This window comes from Gavia stellata, chromosome 5, assembly GCF_030936135.1.
Source record: "Gavia stellata isolate bGavSte3 chromosome 5, bGavSte3.hap2, whole genome shotgun sequence".
Taxonomy (NCBI): domain Eukaryota; kingdom Metazoa; phylum Chordata; class Aves; order Gaviiformes; family Gaviidae; genus Gavia; species Gavia stellata.
Genome location: NC_082598.1, coordinates 57,277,105 through 57,291,612, shown reverse-complemented (window position 1 = coordinate 57,291,612; position 14,508 = coordinate 57,277,105). Strand labels below are relative to the sequence as shown.

At 36.5% G+C, this 14,508-nt stretch overlaps 1 protein-coding gene across 3 annotated transcripts in view; it reads left to right on the top strand.

Annotated features, from left to right (window-relative positions):
• The window catches only part of TBCK (TBC1 domain containing kinase), a 107,590-nt gene that overhangs the window by 33,527 nt on the left and 59,555 nt on the right, over positions 1–14,508 (top strand). For all 3 annotated transcript variants that reach the window (XM_009816855.2, XM_009816854.2, XM_009816853.2), the window contains 10 exons: positions 763–901; positions 2,318–2,417; positions 4,366–4,415; positions 4,785–4,914; positions 5,766–5,864; positions 7,124–7,186; positions 7,655–7,781; positions 8,355–8,405; positions 10,024–10,107; positions 14,163–14,248. In XM_009816855.2, coding sequence (XP_009815157.2) covers positions 763–901; positions 2,318–2,417; positions 4,366–4,415; positions 4,785–4,914; positions 5,766–5,864; positions 7,124–7,186; positions 7,655–7,781; positions 8,355–8,405; positions 10,024–10,107; positions 14,163–14,248 — 929 coding nt within the window. The remainder of the gene's footprint in view (positions 1–762; positions 902–2,317; positions 2,418–4,365; positions 4,416–4,784; positions 4,915–5,765; positions 5,865–7,123; positions 7,187–7,654; positions 7,782–8,354; positions 8,406–10,023; positions 10,108–14,162; positions 14,249–14,508) is intronic.

The window sequence follows — 14,508 nt, the reverse complement described above, 5'->3', positions numbered from 1 at the left end:
TCAGCCTCAGGGAATAAGTAGTTGTCATTAGTATTCAAGTCCAGCTTGGAATATCAGTATCATCTTTTGCCTTTAGAATTTGGACATGTGCGTGTACAAGGTAGTTTTTTCAACTAAATTGTGTTGTGTGTTGGTAATTGGATTCTGCTGAATCATAGCATGAGATGATTTTTGGAAGTGTTGGAAAACTAAATCCTTGTGAAAGAAGTCATATTCTAGAATAAAAGATGACATTTCTAAGTTTAAAACTACAGTATGCTGAAAGCGTTACCACTCTTAAGTCCTCCTTAACTTTTTCTGATGAACTGAGAGATTTCTACATGTTTAGAAAATCTCATTATACAATTTTTGGAGACTAAGATTTTATACCTTGTATAAAGATAGATTACAACTACTCAGTATGAAACACTAGTTTCTTATTTTTATTCTTAGCGCTGTGTTGTGTTGGTTTTTTTAAGAGATGCAGGAAGAACAAGTCCACACTTCAGTGTATTTATCGACTTGGTTATATTTTCTGCCACCAAGGCAAACTGCAGAAATATTTGCTTTTTTCATACTTCTGCCCATCTGCTCTTTCCTTAAATCTTCCTAAAGGGCACTTGCAAAGGGAAGATCGCTTTTCCTCTAACTTCACATTAAGGTCTAGGACCTTTCAAGCATAATTTTTTTTTTTTTTTTCAACAATATGTGTTTAGAGTGGTAGGAAGAAATACAAGCTGCCTAAAAAGCTGTAATTAATTTTTACGTGGTTTCTCCTAATAGATGAAGATAGTGATTACCTAGCAGAAAGATCAATTGAAGAGGTTTATTATCTCTGGTGTTTGGCTGGAGGAGACTTGGAGAAAGAACTTGTCAACAAGGAAATCATTCGATCAAAGCCACCTGTCTGCACGCTTCCCAAGTAAGAAAGAAGGACTTTAAGGGAAAGGAGGACGGATGGAGAAAGCCAGTGATTCTGAGAGAATATTTTGGTTTGGTTTTTAGTTTCAAGACCTGTATGTGTGAAAAATATTGAAAGTAGCATTCTTGAACAACAGGAAATCATGTCACTTCACCTATTACCCAAATTAAGGCATTATTTGAATGCCTTATATCTGTTGCCTGCCTGCACTCATATTGCTTTCTGAAATATGAAGAAATATAGGTGAAGTGTGAAATACTGAACTGGAACTCCCTAAATTTGACACGCTTTCCAGTAACATTAAGTTTTAGTAAAAATGGCTCACTGTGCTTCAACAGCGTATTTGTAAACTGTAATTTAATTTAATAATTTCTGTAGCAAATTCTCACATTCTGAATTCCCTTTTGCAGAGCAGCAGTGCTGAATGGTCAACCCAATTATTCAGCAGATCCACTGATTACTTTTTTAAATGCTTAGTTTTATGACTTACAATTCTGTAACAGCATTTTAGTCATTACTACTTTTATCTTACTGCTGCACCCACTGCAATTTTATGTAGTATATTCAAGTTTTAATCCTACAATCTGATCTTAATAAGCATTATAATGTGTCCATATAGATCAATTTGCTCATTCTGGGTTTTAAAAACACATGAAGTCAGTGTACAGCCAAGATGCAATATCTTGGGGGGGGAAAAAAAAGGTGGAGCTGGATTTTAAGTGATATTTTGGTGGCAAAATTTTGCCTATTTCTGTACCCATAGGTGAATGCATGTGCTTTTGAATTATGAGGGGAAAACATTTTTCAGCATACTATCTATCTTGAAGATGAGGTGTTAATTTCAAAAATGCAATCTAACTCCATCTTTTAAGTGATACTGAGAATGTTAGCTTAATTTCTGGAAATCAATTTCATGTTGTCTGCTTTAAAAATATCACCAAACAGACAATTTGTGTATACTCTTTCTTGGATGCATTTGTACCCTTAGATGGACTGCAACAGAAAAGGTCTGGGTCAGACTTCTGCTTGGTTTTTGTCGTGGTGGGAAATGGCTTTCATGTGACAATATTTTTTGCTTTTTACAATAAATGGCAGTCCTGGGCTGTGCCACATCAAGGAATAAAAGGGAATATTAATCCCATATCTCATTACTCTTCCTTTCTGTGCAAACCAAAGTTACAGAAAAACTGAAATGTGCCTTTTTACAGCAAAAACTGTTTGAATAATTTAAGGTGATTGTATGTTCCCTCGATAGCAGGTTTCACGCCATGCAGAGTCAATACAGTATACTTCTAAGAGCTAGTATTTTGTTTTAAAGAGGAAACTGATAGATGTAAGAATTTTCTATTTTTTTCTAATTTAAGTCTTGTTATAAAATGACCTGATTTTTTTTTTTTTTCCTCCTCCCTTTTGAAGCTTTTTATTGGAAGATGGTGAGAGCTTTGGGCAAGGACGAGATAGAAGTTCCCTCCTAGATGACACAACTGTGACTTTGTCTCTGTGCCAACTCCGAAACGTGAGAAAAATATTGTGCACTTGTTCTTATGTCTTCACTGCAGAAACATTTGTTTAAAGGGAATATGGAACAGCAGCTCCTACTGCTGTTCCTACAAATGACAGTGTTATTGATTCCAAGAGAACGCTTCTTGGTGGCCGAGTCAGGTTCTGATTTATGCTATTAAATCACTTCGTCTGCAAAAGCTTACTAAATTTATCTTCTGTTCCTCCATCCCTCTTTTGTGTCCCTTCCTTTCCTTATTTCTGTTACCTGCTTTGTTCTGGTGTAGCCCAAATAGTTCTGTAGTGCCTGATATTCTCCACGATTGCTAAATTAATTGGACAGTGAGTGTCTTCTTTCATTCTTTAAGTCCTGTCTGGAGGTGGCTCACAATATTCAAAGGAAAGATCAACTCAATTCAGTTGTAGCTCATTAAAGTCTTAAAGCTGGATGCCAACTTTCCAGTAGTTAATTAAAAATCTTTGGAATATATAGCTATGAAACAACTAGTTCAAAAGATCACTTAAAGCATTTTGCCAAAATGCAGTAATGCAGTTTTCTTCCATTTTCGATGGAAAAATCAACAAGTGATAACTCATAATTTTGCCTGATACAATGATCAGTTACAAATTTACTTCATATATCACTGAAATGTTTTAATTGTTCGCACGTCTTTGTACATGTAGAGCTTTATTGCTGTAGAATTAAAAATTCATGCTGCACTGTTTGCAGCTTGCTTTTTATAGTAGTGAATGCAATTCTTTCAAAGTCTTTATAAAAAACGTTTCCATATGATTACAGGGGTTAATACAGAAAGGAAGTCTTGATCTCTGCCACCATTACTTTAATTTTGTGGGCAATATGGCAAATACTATGTAAACATATTTCTTCAGTAGAACTTTGCATTATTTCACACAAATGCATGAAAACAGACCAAAGAATGTTTTATTTTGTTTGCTTGGTTGATGGGATTTGGGGAGTGGTGGGGAGGTTAAGAATATGCAACAACTATTTTAAAGGTAATACGCACTGCAGCTCCTATTGTTGTTCCTACAAAAGGGCAGCTTTTAAGGCTTTTTTTTTTTTTAACTTTTTAATCTGTAATTTTGGATATTGCTACCTACTTCTATAAATACAGCAACAGATAAGTATATACTGAAGTTTCATTTTTAGGAAAGATACAAGCTTGAATCTTGCAGTGTTAGTTGAAATAAATTTTTGAACTTATGCAATTCTTCAAACACCTTTCATAGAGCAGAGCATGATGCTTATAATCAAAAGAGAATCAGTACTGAATGAACTGAGAATGAACTGTTCTGTCAGTCCCAGGAGGAACAGGCTGTGTGCCGTATGCCTTTAAGTTAGAGATTGAACTGCAAAACAGAGCACTGCAGGGAGGATGGTATTAAACATTAATCACAATGCACCAAAGATGTCTGAAAACTTCAGGCAAAAGTCCAGGCATGCTTGTCTGTCACCTTTCCAGAGAGTGTCTGTATTTCTGTGTAGCTTTCAGATGGTGCCACTATAAAAGGAACTCAAATTTGCATAACTCTTGAAGTGATTAAAAACATAAAACAAAGTTCTGCAGTTGCTTTGCAGCTACTTGGATTGGAAGTCCATGTAGAAAAACAAGGGAAAGAAAAAGATCTATGTAATACTATTGATTTGTTAATCCATGGCCCATAGAAGCTATCTTTTGCGTGGAAATAGGTTTATCAATGAAATGAGTGTTATCTTCAGGCAGAAGAACTTCCATCAACTCAAAAAGCCTGCATTAGCAAAAGTTTTTAGCGTTAAAGGCTGTATGTTTCTTTGCTGATGGAGGATTGAGCTGATGCTTAGGTCTCAAGGCAAGCTGCTAAATTTGGCAAATGAATTGCTAATTAATAGTTTTCCACTAAATATTTCCACTTGAATTCTGAGCAGCATTCTGATAATGAATTATTTTCATTCTTCATTTCAGAGACTGAAAGATGTTGGTGGGGAAGCATTTTATCCATTGCTTGAAGATGAGTAAGTGTGTGTGTAAGTTTGTACATATATAAGGGACTGAATTTTGAGTTACTAGTTTTATTTCAGTGGTACACTGCACAGCTGGACACAACTGTCTTCCAAAAGCAAACCTAACATGTCCTTGTTTGGCTCTTAAAGTCAACGGGAGCTGATAAGCACTCTGCACTGGGGGACTTTGGGCCCTGACACCAAACTGAGGGTCCTAGCCTGTTTCTCTGTTCTGAAATGAATGAACTGTTCGTGCTGGATATTCAAAATTATTCATTTATACTTGTTTCTGATTCAGAAATGCATCACAGAATATTAATTTTTTTCACAGTGATTTGTATTTCTTGCTGTTCACTACTACTGTCCTAACTCTTTTTCCAGGCAGTCAACTTTACCTCATTCAAACAGTAGTAATGAGCTGTCTGCAGCTGCTAGTCTTCCTCTGATCATTCGGGAGAGGGACACAGAATACCAGCTAAATAGAATTGTCCTGTTTGACAGGCTGTTGAAGGTATGGAATCTTTCTGATGCTGGATAATTGGATTTGGTCTGTTAATTAGAGGATTTTAAAGGACTGAATAATTGAAAAAGGAAGCAGAGATACAAGAGACCACAGTGGGAAAGGGGGAAGAAAACCCTACAGAAGCGTAAGAAGGTTGAAAATAAAAATATGAGAAATAGGTCTTTTCAGTAGTGATGAATATAAAAGTGGATTTTCATGTATGCACATGAAAATGGAGCTGCTGCAAATACCTGTTATTTACTGAAGAAATGGTTTGTTTCATAACAGACTAAGCTATTATAGGTATAGATGTTCCTGTAACCTTTCTGCATTTCCAAGCAGTAAGGTACTTGAAAACAATACCAGTCTTTACTGTATCAGTGCCATGTTAGAAATACGGGGTTTATACTGAGGGGGGGAAATACCAGTCCCTAATTTACATATATGCAGAGAGATGGGTTCTTGCTTAAGAACGAGAGAGAGCTGATGCGCATCAAGTGCAGTACTTAGGAAGGTATAATCTAGAAATGTTTAATAAAACAACGTTGGAGACATAGTATGAAAAGAAACATAATGAAGAAAAAACTTATAATAAAAATTTATTTCGTGTTAGTAAATTTATATAACCAGTATATACCAAAGCACAGGAATACATTTATGAGGAGTGGGTGTTTTTACCATCGAACAGTAGTCTTTCCTATAGGCTTTCCAGTTAGGAATGAAATTTACTTGTAAAACTTGCATTCACTGTTCAGGCTGACAGCATTTGTCCTTTGGGGGAAAGTCCGTCCCAGGATTGGGGTTTGAATTGTTTCAGTTACATGGTATAATTTTTTGCTGTTAATCTCTTCTCTTTGAAGGCCTACCCATATAAGAAAAATCAAATTTGGAAAGAAGCCCGGGTTGACATCCCTCCTCTTCTGAGAGGCATAACCTGGGCAGCCCTGTTGGGTGTTGAGGTAAGGGTAATGGGAGGGCATTTGAAGAAGTTCCAGTACTGACTGGGGTGGGAAGGGGATAGGAATGGGATTGACAGGGAAGCTGGAATGGATTTGAGTATTTGGCAGATAGAATTACTGAAATTTCAAACAAAATGAGTCATGAAATTGTGTGAGCAAAGACAGTGTTCAGAGAAACTTGCTTCTTGTCTCTAATATTATCTGATTTCAAAGAATGTATGTAAACTTGACTGCCTTTAATTTTGATTGTGGGATGGAAAAATACTACCCATACAGCCAAATTTTGCTAGATTGTTTAAATACAATTGGTAGTTAACAGGTTTTTCTTGTTTTGATTTTCAATATTTTTGACAAATGCAGTTAGAATCCTTCTCCAGTCAGCAATAGTTGGGCAAAACAGGGTAAAACATATCAAATGTATTTTTCTCACCTACCAATCGATGTACTTCCTCCAAAGACTGGAGAATAAGTAAATTAAATTTAACCCTTTCGGACAAAGGACTAGAAAGGAACGTCTCAGAAATGAGGACTCCTCACAAAGATTGCTTGACTACCCAGCTGTTGCCTCTACCCTGCTTGCAATCTGCAGTAGTGCAGCAGAGAGGTTCCTATAGATAACAGATCTTTAGCTTAGGACGTGATCTGCTGAGTGCTGTATAATAGAACCAAAAAAAACGCTGTAAAGGTAAAGAACAACTGCTGGGCAGGGTTGTAGCCTGGGTCTTGGGAGATGAGTTGGTTCTCGCGCTTCATCAGCTTACCATCTGTACAATGCAGGTGGTGTTCCCCTGTCCCATAACATTAAGATGTCTTGGAATTCATGCAAGGACAGGCTACTTAAGAATAGTGTATGCTGGTAATATCAATATTAATTAACAGGCAGCTGGATTCAATGCCTTTATAGAGATGATGCTGAAAGCCACTTGCTTGTGGCTGAGGTAAGTACTGAACTTAAATTGAGAGCATCTCTTAACTTGATAATGGCAAGCTCTATCAAGTACATAGCTTTCTGCATAAACAACTAAAAATCACTGAAGATCATACTGTATGTCCTGAATTATAACAGAATAAAGATAGTTTTCGTAAAATTCAGCTGTCAGAATTTTCTGTACTTTGGGAAATTTTTATAGGAACAAAAAAGTTCCTAACTAAAGCACCTAACAAAAATAGTCAGCTTCTGTGTATCAGTGTGTACATTGTAATATGCATTTATGTTAGTACGGGCTTTCTAAATTCAAATATGCTTCTTCCACATTTAGGGTGCCATACAAGCAAAATATGATGCCATTGATAAAGACACACCAATTCCTACAGACAGACAAGTAAGACTTCCAGTGTTATCAAATATTGTCGCTTCAAGTAGTGCGAATATCTTTTTCACCAGTCGCAGTCATTTGCCCATTACAGCAGATATGGCTGATAATACTAAAAGGGTTCTCCCTCTTCCCTAACCTTATTCAGGCTGTAGCAAGAATCTTGGCAAAATAGGGTCAGAAAAAACTATAGCTGTAATCTGCTTTCTGCCTTTTTCAAGGATTAGAACCCTTTTAAATATGTGAATCTGGAAAAAGAAAAAAATCTCTATTTTTAGTCTTTGACAGGGCTGTTAAGAGTCCCCTGTCCCCTTGCAGTTTTGGTTTCAAGAGTGATGGAGGAAGCAGATTGTGTTTATGATGGTGGTCTGACCTACATTCTTTGGCTGACTTCCACCTTTAGTGTTGCAAGATTGCTGTAGTACTACCCCACTTATCCTGATTTCTCTTTATATTATATGCTCGGTTGTGGTGCAGATTGAAGTTGATATTCCTCGTTGCCATCAGTATGATGAATTGTTGTCATCACCAGAGGGTCATGCAAAGTTCAGACGTGTATTGAAGGCCTGGGTTGTTTCCCATCCTGATTTGGTGTACTGGCAAGGTGAGTTTGACTAGTTGGCAAGGGCAGATAATTAACTGGAAAGCTATGGCTGACTTAAAAATACCTCCCCCTCTTGCCCCCACAATGTAAGCTTTTTTTGAGTGCTTTCCTTTCTGTGTCTTTTGAAGAATGAATCTGTGGGTTATTGCAAATTTAGATCCTAATAATTTATATTTAATTTGTAATGCAAAATTGCCCCACTCTTTCTTATATACTCTCCTTAAGTTTCAGTCACTTTATTTCAAAAAAAAAAAAAAAAAGTCTGTTGCTTACTGTTCAGTTCTAAGGTAAAACTGTAGAAGTTACTGAGTGAGTTCTTGGGATGGTAAATTGCATTTCTTGAAAGCCTTGGCACAATAATCAATTCAGCATTATAGTTCAACGATTTGAAATCCTCCCTATTTTCATGCATTGATTTCACAGTTGTTCTCAGCATTACATGTGAAGCCTGACATAGCAGAATTATAATCAGTATCAAGTGTGCAAATTTTCATGATAAGTTAATGAATTTACCTTGTGCATTACAATAAATGAGGTCTTTATGCTGTTTCTTCATGGCTGTTCTCTCTCTAGGTCTTGACTCTCTCTGTGCACCATTTCTGTACTTGAATTTTAACAATGAAGGTGAGTACCTTTTTCTGCTGGGGGTGAAGGGGAAGCACAGCCTGTCATCTGTATCTAGTTGTAGACGATGTGTGTGCACCCACTTAGAGATGGAAACTTTCTGTAGCTGCAAATGAATTTTAAAGCTCTTGTTGCCACAGGTCAAAAGAAATGATTGTTTTTTTTAAAAGTGTATGTGGTCTACTGCTGTTCAAGCAGGGGTTCAAACCCTGTCTTTATTGCCAAGTGCAATAATGGATATATAATAAAAAGCACAAATAACCTTGATTATAGAAAAGCAAGAAATGCTTCTCTAGTACTTGTCTTTTTCAGTGAAGCTGTCGTTCAGCCTTGTTTAATGTGAATGCATTATTTGTTAACCTGTTAACCTGTCAGACTAGCTTTATTCAGAAAAGCTGATGATGGTTTTAAATGCCTAAAAGCTTATCAGACCAGCTTTGGATATGTGGCCTTTATCTTCTTAGAATGTGATTTGTTCAGAATAGGTCTAGTCCAATCTTCTGTTCTCTTGCACCTGGCTTTCTTTATGTAAGTTGTGTATGTGGGAAAACTAGTTTCTTAGAACAATGACTCCTTTTATGCCTACTGTGCATACTAATTTAAATATTTCAATAGATTTTTCTTGCTCTTGGACGTGTTCCTATACAGTTTGATAGAACCTGGTTTCCTTCCCATGGAAGCAAAATATAATAGTAGTGAATTACGTAAAATTTTGTGTTCTGGTTTACAAACTTAATTGTACACATTTGGCTCAGATACTGAAAAAGCGGTTTCAAGGCTAGAAAAGTTGTAACACAGAATTCATTTATAATATGATCCTATGTCATATTTGCTATGAATTTGATGTTTTCTTAGAAAATTCCAAAATTATATTTCTTGTCTTTGGACAATTTACAACAAATGTGTACTTCTTTTTTGTATCTGTGGTCTAGCACCATGGCTAAGAATCGCTAAGAATTGTGTTACAATAGATTGTCTCTCGGTCAAGTTCCCAGGAATTAATCAAGGGGATAAACACTTAAGTTTCTACCCTCTAATCTCTATTTGGTATGTATGTGATGAGCCGTTGAGAAATTTAAGATGTTTTTGTCCATCTTTTTGAGAGTATTTTTAATTATATTCCACTCTGTGTTTTTTCTTCTGAATTCTATCGTCTTTAGTCTCTGACCTGAAGTAAGAGATGAGGTGCGAGTCTGACGGGGCATAAACTGGGTTTAAGTTCTATAGGAGAAAACCCAGAAGACTGCAACAATGCAGTTGTCTGAAACTATGTCTTCTAAAATTTTATTCATCCAGGGATGTTCACTTTTTGATACAAACATCACCATGACTTTCCAAACATCACCTCGTTGCTTTATCACTGAGAAGTATGGAAATAAGCTGGGAGCAGGTCAGGTCCAGCCAGCTTCATATTGATTAGTCAGTGACAGAAGGAGACTTTTTTAGGAGCTTTTAAAATTCTTTAATGAGGAATGTGCCCATTTTATGTGTTTTACAGTAATTTTTATACATAGATTAATTTAAGTATTTATGCTTATTATCTGCTTAATAATGAACTTTTTTAGGTGTACTTATGTTTCTGCCTCTGTAGTTGCATCCATTTTTCTAATTCTTTCAGCTCTGGCATATGCCTGCATGTCTGCTTTTATCCCCAAGTATTTGTATAACTTCTTTCTGAAGGATAATTCTCATGTTATTCAAGGTAAGTAAGTCACTTTATTTTTTTTTAGTTCTAAGAGAAGTAGAATTATTTCTGGATATAGAAATACACTTTTTTCAAGTGGTTGTAAAATTGGAACACAATTAGAATCACATTGTAGGAATACCCACCTATTTCTTTCAAAAGCTTTATTTTAAATAAGAGCAACAGTTGTGCGAGAAAAATAGGAACAAAATAAGTGGGTAAAGATTCAGGCAGGAGAAAAAACCCAACCGCACACAAAAACCCAAACCCAAAAATACAAGGTAAGAGTCAGTTGATCATGCAACGTGGTAAAATGAGGAAATAGTCTTTCTAGTGTTAGATTGTAAAGGCCTACCCTTCAGGTGATCAAAATCATACTGTTACAGGAGCTATTTTGACAGTGAGGGAAAATAAAGAGGAACAGTACAAACTAGGGACTCCTCAGAAAATGGAAGTTACGGTATTCATAGAGTAGGGATTCGAAGGGAATTTCTTACTGAACAGGAGATAATGTCATTCCATACAGGACAGGAGTTGGAGAACCCTGAGGAATAATGTTCCATAGTTCAGTCTTCAACAACTGTATAGGTAACTCAGGGAAATTAAAACAATAGCTGGGAGGTAAAAGTCTGTTCTACTTGAAAATTAATTGTAAATTTCATGGAAACATGAAGAAGGAATTGTTTAGACCTAGAAAGCCCTTTTGGTGCAGTCTGTGTTGGAAAGATAATTTGTCTTGCAGACAGTTTTTGAAAACCAAAAGAAGCTGTTTGAAAAGCCATCAGTAGTTTAAAAAAAACAGGTGGTAACGAATGCTTTTAATTGCAAGCAGTTGTGAGTGTTTATTGAATACTGGGTTTCAGCATGGCTTGCTGTCGTTGTATTTCTTTTAAAGAAATTCTTTTGTATATAACTTGTGAAACTCCTCAACTTAGAAATGGTGTCTATCATTTTTTGTCTTCAAAAAATGAAAGGAAATTAAGAACTGATCAATAAAAAAAAATTAGAAAAGCAGTTACGTATTGAATGATAGGGAGAGAGCTAACGTAAGGAGAGAACACAGTGGTTAGGACACTTTACATATGAAAGACAATGGGTAAGAGGTGTTATGAACTGAATATGTAAAATAACAGTTTGGAAAAACGATTCAGAGAACTTGTTTGCATCCTTTTTGTCTGTAAAGAAAGAGTGCTTGCTTGCTGGAAAAAAAGGGGCAGTAAAGATCTAAAGATGAAAAAAGTAGTATATTATACTAGATGCTCCTGTGGAGGCAACTGATTTAGACTTAAAGATTAATAGCTTGGTAAAGACTTTTCTCAAGGGGGTATGCTTTTCCATAAAATAATACTTTTGCTCTCTAGAGTTCCTGATGTTACTTCTAAGGGGCTTTACAAAAATATGTATCAGCCAAAGTTAGAAACAGAGGTTAATAGGATTCTGTGGACCAAAGTAGTGTAGGCGTTCCTGAGTTCCTGTGCAACATCTGGCATCATCAAGGACTCGGGGAGACTGAGCCTTTCAGGATTTTTCAGGATTCTGACTTAATCCTTTCTAGGGTCATGTGTCAAACAGCAATGTGTAAATACAGTTTTAAAGGAAAATTCTGTCTAACTTCCCTGCTTTACTGGGTTGAAAGGAAGTGTTAAGAATGTGTCATTTAACTGTCTGCTGCAATTTTAGCTTCTTAGCTTCTTTGTGTTTTCCATGTAGGGGTGGACAAGAGGAATCTTTCAAACTGCAGAGTTCAACATACCTCATTTCTGAGCTTGTCCTATACAATGGAGACAGGTGTTTTTTCCTAAGTTTATCAGATGTATTTCCTTCCATGAAATAGGAAGCAAGAGCAGTTAAAGCAGTTTGGGTATGGAATGCCCAATTATGTAAGACTAATAAAATCTAATAAAATTCCAACCAACAGCAATTGGCTGGATCTAAGCAATACATTTTGTGAAGATTTGTGTGTTTTCAATAGACCCTTAATTAACCATGTAATCCCACACAATAATTATATTTCATGAGACTGGCTAGTCAAATAAAGATGGTATTTATCATCCTGTAGTATATCTGTAGAGAACCATCATGGGCAGAAATATTAATTTTTAAAATAAATGTGCTTCAGGGAAGCTAATTGTGCAATTGTTTTCATCAGCATACGGAGGAATGTGTAGGATTACTGGTTTGCTATACCTGACTTGTGATTACTGGCTGTTTCGTGAAATAAAACTGATGTAAGATGCACCTTAGAGATGCACTTTTTCTAAATTATTATCATGTAGTGTGGTAGGAATTTAAGGCATGATTCAGTTACGTCCCGAACTTATATGGATGTGAATAAGAGTAACTTTGGCTTGAAACTGAGAAAACGTGAGATATGTGAGTAGCTCCGAAGCAATCTGGCCTTGGTGACACAGAACTGAGCATGGGTCTGTTTACCCACTTAACCCTGCAGCTGAGTCCTGCCAGGGCATCTGTGGCATAACAGAGATGCAGTATCCGAGGGGAGAGGCTGGCACTCCTAAGATGCCAGAAACCTCCTAAGAGGTTTAGTGTGTTGTGGCTTTGTCTTTGCAAGCTTGAAGCAAAAGTTGTGAAATTCTGAAGTAGGCTCAAGAGGTCTTAATTTTTATTGCAACTTACCTTGGAGAATTAGGCATCCTTTCAAATATAATTTGCAGTAGGACTGTGGCTTGTTTCCCTTGTGTTCTTATAGTGAGAGAGCATGTTTATCAGTCCTCCTGAGGCAGAATCAGCTTTTAAAATTTCTAGTCCAAATAGAATTATTTTACAGAGTGGTCATTCTTAACTTGCTGGCTTAACCTGAGAGGAGCTAACCTGAGTGTAGATAATCAAGATTTAAGTAAGGTAGGAGTTTATAAACAACTGTTTAGACCCACTTCTATTCTTAAATAGCGGTGTCTATGCGTGGAATTATCCCAGCAGAGCCACATCTGTGCTGCTTAGCAGTGGAATTGGAATTTAGTTTTGCCACTTCAGGGAGGAAGACAAACTGAGTAATAGGGAGTTATTTGCTCTTCCCAAGAGAGACAGTAGTAGGCATCTAGTCCTTACAATAGACTTTAAAGTATGCAGTGGCAGCTCTGGATGGCTAGTTTGTGGATCTGTGTGGACTTGGTGTTTGGGGGCAGTAGTCTGTGGAGCATTGAGATGTCAGCATGTTCTGATCTGGGAGACATTTCTCTGTCTCTCTTCCTCCCCTTAACTAGCTGTCTAGGCCCTAATTGCTCTCTTCTTGGGAGCATGGAGGAAAAGGAATTGCCATCTGTTACAAAATTGCAATGTTACTGCCTCTTCATCTTCCTTCTAACAAAGCATATTACAGTGTGGACAAAATTCTGAGGGGGACAAAACAAAGAGAGAGAAGTCTGTCAGTGTCTGTGTTCTCCTGTCTGCTTCTTTTCCGATTAAAAGCAAGTTTTATTTGGACAACTTAATGAAATTGTACCCGTCAGCCTAATGTGCCATGCTGAAGATGTAATAAATTTTTATCTTTTACAAGTATTTATAAGTATTTTTCCTTATCTGTTCCAAAAAATACAAATTAAGATGTTACTGATCATAGAAACGGTAACCTTAAAGCCCAGTTGCCTTAAAACCTCAGCTTCCAGATTACAAAATTTAACTTTGTAGAAAAGAAACCACACAATATAATTTAAAGACTATAAACTTTGTGTATCTCTAAAACAGTTTGGATCTTAAAAATCCTTGGAACAGTCTTGTCCTAATTTGCTTCCATCAGTATCTTTGGCTTATACTGAAAAGTCTTTAACATGGCATGTCAAACACACACCACAGCCCAAGTATGAACCAAGTAAACCATTGTTGAAAATCCAAATTGAGAAGTACTAAGGAAGAGAAATTAAACGTTTCGTCCTCTGTATTGAATGTAATAGTGACAAGGAGGACAGTAGTGGTGTTCACTAGAGGTTTTATTGTAGGTTTTAAAAAAAATGAAAAAAATTAGTGTTCTTCCTTTTCTACAGCTCTATTGTGATCTAGCAGCATGTGGTGGCTTGTGTTTTTGACAATGATCTTGAATTTGCTTGTCATTTCAGAATACCTGACGGTGTTTTCCCAGATGATTGCATTCCATGATCCAGAGCTGAGTAACCACCTTAATGAAATTGGTTTTATTCCGGATGTAAGTGCTAAGGGTTTTTATAAGCATTGTTCAAAGGAAGTAAAAAAAAAAACCAGAAACTGAGGGCAACTAGGATGAGATGCCTTTCCAGACTGTTTCAGTAGCAATTTGACATAAGTGAAACTTTCATATTAATGGACCTTTCTGAGTACGCTGATAAAATGGTGAAGTTTTGATTGTTGTTTTACATACTGCAGTCATTCCCGTTCTGTTGGTGTGGTAAATACAACAAAAATACAACTAGTCCATTATTATAACTC